This window comes from Arachis hypogaea, chromosome 11 (assembly GCF_003086295.3).
Source record: "Arachis hypogaea cultivar Tifrunner chromosome 11, arahy.Tifrunner.gnm2.J5K5, whole genome shotgun sequence".
NCBI lineage: Eukaryota > Viridiplantae > Streptophyta > Magnoliopsida > Fabales > Fabaceae > Arachis > Arachis hypogaea.
This window is the reverse complement of record NC_092046.1, coordinates 77,071,490-77,079,977: the sequence shown is the minus strand read 5'-3', so window position 1 is coordinate 77,079,977 and position 8,488 is coordinate 77,071,490. Positions and strand designations below refer to the sequence as shown.

Sequence of the window (8,488 nt, the reverse complement as noted above, 5' to 3'; positions counted from 1 at the left end):
GTTCCTAGAGCTCTCATCAGTGATTGGAGGATCATACTTCTGCAATAGGTAACTTGAAGCATTCCTCTCTAAATATGGAGTGAAACACAAAGTAGCAACTCCGTACCATCCACAGACCAACGGGCAAGCTGAGATCTCAAACAGGGAGCTCAAAAGAATTCTTGAAAAAACTGTTGGAAGCTCAAGAAAGGATTGGTCTAAGAAGCTGGATGATGCATTATGGGCCTGCAGGACAGCCTTCAAAACACCCATTGGGATGTCCCCATACCAATTGGTGTTTGGTAAGGCTTGTCACTAACCAGTTGAGCTTGAGCATAGAGCATTCTGGACTCTAAAAATGCTACATTTTGATGATCAAGCTGCTGGAGAAAAAAGGCTAATGCAACTCACTGAGTTGGAGGAATTTAAAAATCAAGCTTATGACAATGCAAAAATTTACAAGGAAAACACAAAGAGGTGGCATGATCAAAGGATAGCAAGGAGGGAGTTCAAAGAAGGACAAAGAGTGTTGCTGTACAATTCAAGACTTAAGTTCTTCCCAGGGAAGCTTAAGTCTCGATGGTCTGGACCCTTCACCATCCTCAAAGTATCACCTTATGGTCTTGTAGAGCTCATGGAGGACAAAATACAAAGAACTTTCACTGTGAATGGCCATAGACTCGAGCATTATTTGGGAAACTCACTGGATAAAAGGAGAGTGAGCTACCATCTCAGCTAAAGAAGGAAGAACGTCAAGCTAGTGATGCTAAAGAAGCGCTGGTTGGGAGGCACCCTAACACTTTATATCCTTTTGATTTACCGCTTTCTTAGAAGTAGCTTAGAAATTGTTAGTTTAGGCAGTTCAAATCTCAGTTTAATGTTTTGTTTCAGTGCTTTACAAACGTAGATTGAAGGTGGTAGATTAGGAAGTTTAAATTTCGGTTTTTAGTAGTTAGTAGCTTTACATTCTATTTTTTTTATGAAGATGCAACTTGATGAACATTCATTGCTGGTGAGTAATTGGGCTGAGAACTAGCTAAAAAGCTAAGTTTGGTGTGGCCACCAATCCACTTAATCTAGGCTTACTACCTTTGAACAAATTAAATTTGAAAGTAAGCCCAGAGATTAAGTTTGGTGTGGCCACCACCATACGAAATCCCACCTAGCAAGCCCAATGCCATTCAAGTTAAAAGCATTTAATAAATTGATAAATGTATGAAAATTGGTTTTAAATGTGTTCGGAAGGGGTTAGAAGCAAAAGAATGTGAAAGGATAAAAGTTAATACACCCTTATAAACACATTAAAAACCTAATGATGAACCCAATTTATTAGATGTAATGGGATTAAGTTTGGTGTCCCAAGGGACGCCCATCAGTTGCAATCTCATTCACTCATATAAAAAGGAATGTGGAGGATTCTTTTGTCATTACTGATGGGGTTTCGGTTTTATTTTTCAGGAGAGAGAATGGGGCCCACATGATTGATAGCTTATAAAGCAAAGAAGTCAAAGTATACTTATACTTTGGAACTCAACACATGCAGGAAGCAAAGTGGGATAAGGATTGGCGCCTCTTCCCATGCTAGGCGCCACTCCCCAAGTGGGAAAATATTGAATTGCTTCCACTTCCCACCATTCAGACCACACTTTCCACCCCTATAAAAACCCCTTACTTTTTCCCACCTTTCCTCACACTTCAAACTCCAACTTCACACACGAAAGGACCCTCACAATTCCTTCTTTCTTTTCATCTCCCTCCTCTTTTCTTTACCTTTTTCTTCTACTTGATTAAAGACAATCAAGCCCTAAGTTTGGTGTTGGAGCAAAACTGTATTTTGCTTGCTTTCTCTTGCAACTTTCTTCAACTTTCTTTAACACTTCAAACACACCTTGTTCACCATAATGGCACTACCAAGAGCCTCATCAACAAAGAAAAGAAAGACTAAGGAACCAACCTCAGGGTCTTCAAGCCACAATAAACACAAGTTCCTCTCTTCATTCAACCAAAACCAATTCTATGGTTGGGTGAGTGAGGGGCAGATTATTCCGGAAGTTGGTTTCCAATTGGGGAGAAATGAGCATCCTGAGATCAACAGGGAGATAAACAATAGAGGCTGGGCACTCTTGTGCAATCCACCAAGGAAGGTGGTGGAAAGCCTAGTGAGAGAGTTTTACGCCAATGCTGTGCCTCAGCCAGGGTAACCCTATGGCTATCTTAGCTATGTGAGAGGGAAATCCATTGACTACAGTCCCTCTAACATAGATAGGATGCTCATGGTAAGACAAACAAGCTCCACTCGGAGCTATGAAGAAAGGATGAAGCAAGAAGACCCAGGATTTGATGAAATCCTCAATGAGATTTGTGTGTTGAATGTGCAATGGATCAGAGATAAAGATGGGAGACCAACCAGCTGAGGAGGAGAGATTTGAGCCCCCAAGCTAGAGGGTGGCTGGATTTTGTGAGAAGATCTCTCAACCCTACTTCAAACACTTCTGAGGTTACAGTGGAAAAAGCTGTGCTCATATACAGCACCATGAAAGGTGAGAATGTGAATGTTGGGGAGATGATAGCCAACAACATTAACAGGGTGCTGAAAAGCACCAAGGATAGCACAAGGCTAGCATTCTCCAGCATCATCCAAAGGCTGTGTGATGAAGCAGGGGTTAAAAAGATTATTGATGAAGTGTTGGTAGATCAAGACAAGCCCATAACTGCCAAGAAGATAGCCAAAGTGGTGGCTGTCAACCCACTTGAGAGGAGAAGAGAGCAAAGAGGACATGATCATGGGCCACAAGGGCAGCCACAACAAGAAGAAGAGCAACCACATCATCTAGCACTTCAACTACCACCATATCAACAATACCAACAATATCAACAAGTTCCTAAAGGTTTTAACTGGGAGCAAGTGCAAGGAGATATACACCAAATGAAGGGAGACATACACCATTTGAGAGAGGATGTCAACCAACTAAAGAACAACCAACAACAATAATGGAACCAAGTAAATGAGAACATACAACAACTCCAAGGGAGCTGAGAACACATGAGGAAAGAGCAGCAAGAACAGTTTGACTGGGGAGAGGTGCGAAATACACTCAACAAGATAGTAGAGCAGAATAAATGGCAGCAGAGGAACCTCACTGAGTTTAGGAATCTTTATGATGCCAGAACTATCTCAAGGAGGCAATATGATATCAACACACAAACGAAGCTGAATCACTTGTGTAATGTTGTGGCTGCCTTAAACCCTGGATACCCAACGTTCATGCAAGGAATGGAGGAGTTGAGTGCAAGACAAGAGGAAATTCTGGCCAAGCACAAGGAAGATGAAAGAAATTACATGAGGAAGCGAGGATTCTGGCAGCCCAAAGACACAAAGGAACAAGAAGGATCCTCCAAAAAGGATGATGATGACTCCTCCCCTTCCAAAAAGAAACATAAAGGAAAGGGGCCAATGAACTGAAGCTGCTCAAGGTTGTTGAGTTCCATGGTTGACACTCTCAAATTTCTAGATTTCTGCTTAGTTTCTTTATGTTTAAATTTCTGTTTGATAATAAGTTGCAATGTTAGGATAGTTTATGTTTTGATGCTTAGTTTGTTTTTTTTACCCTGAAGTCTTTTATGAGTCTTTTTCAATTATAAGAAAGAAAATGCAATGTTAGTCAAGTTTCATCAACATAAATAAAAGATTAGTTTGTTTCCATAAGATTCATTGTAAGTGTTGCAAAAACAAGAGCAAAAGAGACTAAGACCAGGTAGAAGTGTTCAAAAATTAAGAGATGATGAATTAAGTGCAGAACCTTGAAAGAACTGGAAAGAAAATGAGTCATGAAGAACAACTAGGCTTAGAAGGTATAACAAGTAGAGGTAGAAGAGTGCTTCTTGACTATCTATAGAACCAAGAAGTAGTAAGAAATAAAGATCCAAGGCTCTGAGCATCAACTACTAGGATGGAAAGAAACACTAAATAGCTCACAAGAGTTGGAAAACCTAGTAGATGCTTGTGGTGAAGATGTGTCAAGAAGAGGCCTGGGCAAGTAAATTCTTAGGGGTGTTTCAACACCTAGTACCCTAAAGCCAACTGGTTTGGGAATGCTAATTGAAAGCCTAATTTAAGGGTTGTCTTAAGACAAAACACTTAGAGTCGTGGTCAAGGAAAAAGAAAAAAATGAAAAAGGAAAGAACAACCAAAAGAAAAAAAGAAATAACTCTTACTACTTCAAGGTGACAATCAATGAAAAGGGCCCCTGAAGCTTCTACTTGGAATAACCTTCAAGAACCTAGTAGTTCTTTGTGACCTTGAAATAGAAATAATCATGTGTTAAACACTTAGCCTCATCCTTAGTAATGTTGCATTCATTCAAGGTCAAAGTCTTAATTTATCAAAGAACTACTCACAGTGATTTGCTTGGGACAAGCAAAGCTTAAGTTTGGTGTTGTGATGACTTGCATCATCTACCATTTTTTTTTGCATAAAAAGGATCATAAAAGAGCATAATCTCATTTGATCATTGCAATTCATGCATTATTTGATGAATATTATGGTACATTACTTTGAAATGAGTTTGTGCTAAATTTCAGGTGAAAAAGACATCAAAAAGGGGAAGAAAACAATAAAACAAGTTGGGCGTGTGAAACTGGCGTGCCATTTGGAGCAAACGCCACAAAAATGCACTTGCGTGGCATGCCAGGAGCTGGGCGTGGCACGCCACTACTAAATTCCAGAAAGGATCATCAATCTCTCTATATGGGCGTGGCACGCCAGCTATGATTTCCAGAGAAGCATACTTGTGCACTTTAGATGGGCATGGCATGCCAGGAGCTGGGCGTGGCACGCCAGTGTAATTTTTCAGAGAGAAATGTTGAAGGCCACTAAAGGGGCGTGGCACGCCATGCTGGGCGTGGCACGCCTAGCCCATCACACACTATGGGGGTGCCACCTGAGCCATGGGCGTGGCACGCCAGTTCAACGCTCCAGAAGAGATCATCACATGGGTGTGCCACTTGAAGAGCCAGGCGTGGCATGCCAAGCTGAAAAGTATCACACTAAAGAGGCGTGCAACTTGAGCATCAGGGCGTGGCACGCCAGTACAAGATTCCAGAGAGCAACATTGAAGACCCATAAGGCTGGGCGTGCCACTTGGTATCAAAGGCGTGGCACGCCAGCTTCAAATTGTCACTTTGTTGTGCCACTTGAGGAGCCAGGCGTGGCACGCCAAGTTGGAAAAGAGCCACATTGATATGGGCGTGCCACTTGAGTATCAAGGCGTGGCACGCCAGTACAAGTTTCCAGAGAAGAGGTTGAAAGCCAAAAAGGCTTGGCGTGTCACTTGGTATCGAAGGCGTGGCACGCCAGCTCTCAACTCCCACTTTGGTGTGCCACTTGAAGGACCAAGCGTGGCATGCCATTCACTGGACCAAGGCAAAATACTGGGCGTGGCACGCCAGTTATATTTTCCAGAGGAGGAGTTAGGAGGCCAACCATATGGGCGTGCCACTTGGTATCAAAGGTGTGGCACGCCAGCTACCATTTCTCACTTCAGCGTGCCACTTGAGTTCTGGGCGTGGCACGCCAGACCCTGGGCGTGCCACGCCAGACCCTGGGCGTGCCACGCTAGTTCAGTTTTCCAGAGAGGAAGGCCAAGCACACATAATGGGTGTGGCACGCCAGACCCTGGGCGTGCCATGCTAGTTCAACTTTCCAGAGGCAAGAAGAAGAGGGAGAAGGTATGGGCGTGCCACTTAAGGTTGAAGGCATGGCACGCCAGGCTACACAAGTGATTAAAGAACCCTGGGCGTGCCACTTGGGCTTGAAGGCGTGGCACACCAGGGATGCCAATGAAGGAGGGCGTGCCACTTGAAGATTTGGGCGTGGCACGCCAAGCCAGCTTTAGAGCTGGGCGTAGCACGCCACTGAAGCGCCAGTCACACGCCAGCTGGGAGATCACGTTTATTGAGTTTCTTTTCCCTCCAAATTGTAATTTTCTTTTCACTTTTGTATTTTCTTTAATTTCTAGTGCTAGGAGTAGTATAAATAACCCCTAAAAGTACTGAGAAAGGGGTTAAGCAGTGGAGCTATTAGTTATAGTTAGATTTACTTTTCACTTTATCATCTCTTCCATCTCATGTACTTTTCTCTGAGCTCTGAGTAGCTAAATTTTCTCTCATTGAGAGAGGGAGCTCTGTTGTACTTGATGGATTAATGATAGTGAATTTCTTCTTCTTTTCATCTTCTCTTTGAGTTGCTAGAAGGAATTTTGTTTTAATGTTAGTGTTCAATCACCTTGGAAAAGAGGTTGAATGCAAAATGGGTTTCATGGGAACCTTGGAAAAGGAAACATGAAACCATGCTAGAAATCCCTTCTCACACTTGAGTAGGATCTGGGTTTTGGTGTTTGGATATGGTGACATACAATCCTCCCTCTACTTAGACCTATGATGATGTGTGGTATAATCAGGGATCAAGCATATCTATCTTCATGAGCAATTAGACCAAGGAATTGGCTATTGATCAAGATCTGAGAGATTGAGCCACCAAGGGATTGGGGCTCAATAATCATGATTGCTAAGAGGTTAATGAGTTGCATGATTGAAGAGGATATGAGCTGGATTCAATCCAAAGAGACAACATCTCCTGATCTCAATGAATTCTCCTATCCTTATCTTTCACTTTCTTTATAGCTTTCTTTATATTCTGCAACTCCCCATTCCCATTTACAATTAAGTCATTTACATTTCTGCACTTTACATTATTGCCATTTTCTTTTCTGCACTTTACTGCTTATATTTACTTTTGAGTCATTTATGTTTCTATCCATTTACAATTCTGCAATCACAATATATTCTTCTTAGCTTAACTAATTCACCAATTGATTAAAATTACTTAAATATACCAATCTCTGTGGATACGATCCCACTCCACTGTGGGTTATTACATGACGATAATTTTTGGTGCGCTTGCCAAAAGAACGGATTCATCATTTTTTGCATGGGGAGTGAATTTCGTCCATCATGTATGTATCTGAGAGATCCTCTTCTGGTGGAGGAGTGTTGAGGGTTGTTCCACTGGTGATTCGGAGGTTTGGAGGAGACAGAATATGTAGAGCTAGACTAGGGCTAGAATCGCATAGTTAGGTTACCTATATTATTGGTTTAGAATAACTTTTTAAAATTAATCTGAGTGTCGGAGTTCTAAGATTGTCTCCGACTTTCCCGAGACCTTATACATTATCTTTGTAGGTACCTTTACCATGATGAGAACCCCCCGGATCTCATTCCAGATATATTTCTACTGTTTTTCAGATGCAAGTCGAGAGGCACCATGTTGAGCATCTGGAGACCCGCCTTACAAGCTAATAACTATCTTTCGGACTGTCATATTTTGTTTTAGGCTATGTATATATGTATATAGATTCTCCATATGTATATTTTATATTTTTTCCTCTTAGAGGTTGCTTTTAGAGAAACAGGTGCTATGTTCACATTTTGGGATAACTTTTGGTTATATATATATACACACGATTATAATAGGAGCATCCATCGACATAAATTCATATTTATAATACCAACATCATGATCAATTGGTACTTTGATTAATTATGTATATGTATACTCTGGTCAATCTTAGCTTCGCAGGTCATGTTTGGAGCTTGATATCTATATCTTTGGAACTCCAATCTATATGTATGTGTGTGTGTGTGTTTATGTATGTTATCTTTACTATTAATCTCGTTTATCTAGCTTGCATGTATCTTTGCGAGTGTGACACAATTTTTCTGTTTTCGCTTTTGTTTAGCTTCTTCTTTAAGGCTCCTAGATTTGAATTCTTTTAACTATATTTATATACGTCTCTTTATTTTAGAGGTTATAATACGTCGCCACTTCTGCTTTACAACTTAAGCGTAAAGCTCTGTGTGGTAGGGTGTTACATTATGGTATCAGAATAGTTCGTTCCTATAGAGCCTGAGGGACGGACTGACTATGCTTCTGAGCATACTCTAGGTATGTATATATACTAATTAGGATATCTAACAAATATATGTGGCATATTTGTTCATGAGCATGTATTTCGTACTTTGAATCACTAGACTTGAGGTATTGAGACTGATCACCTTGATATCACTTGTTTGGTGTAAACAGGAACCGAATGACAACTCGTGGATGCGGACGTGGTCACGGGAGAGGTCAGAATAGAAATGAGGAACCCAAAATAATTGCGAATAATCTCGTGAACTTCATGAATACTCTAGAAAATATGGTTGCAGCTATGCATGCTACGACTGAGGTACTCGGTCAACAGGTTAATAATGGAAACGGGGGTAATGGCGGAACTAGACCGATGACACTAGCAAATTTTCTAAAGATAAACCCACTCGTCTTTAGAGGAACCACAAATCTGATAGAAGCTGACAATTAGTTTTAGACAATGGAACGAGCCTTGCGAGCGTAACAAGTACCTGAAGATCAGTGTGTCAAGTTCGCTACTTATCACCTAATGGTTGAAGCTCAA

At 41.3% G+C, this 8,488-nt stretch overlaps 1 protein-coding gene across 1 annotated transcript; it reads left to right on the top strand.

The window, feature by feature from the left end:
- The first annotated feature begins 337 nt into the window (after positions 1–337).
- LOC112721498 (uncharacterized) lies at positions 338–718 on the top strand. Its single transcript, XM_025772556.1, has one exon. It carries the CDS (start codon positions 338–340, stop codon positions 716–718), a length of 381 nt encoding a protein of 126 aa, XP_025628341.1.
- The last annotated feature ends 7,770 nt before the right edge of the window (positions 719–8,488 follow it).

Bases quoted from the DNA above. Each gene is read 5' to 3' on its own strand.
- LOC112721498 (XM_025772556.1), top strand. From the start codon at position 338: ATGCTACATTTTGATGATCAAGCTGCTGGAGAAAAAAGGCTAATGCAA.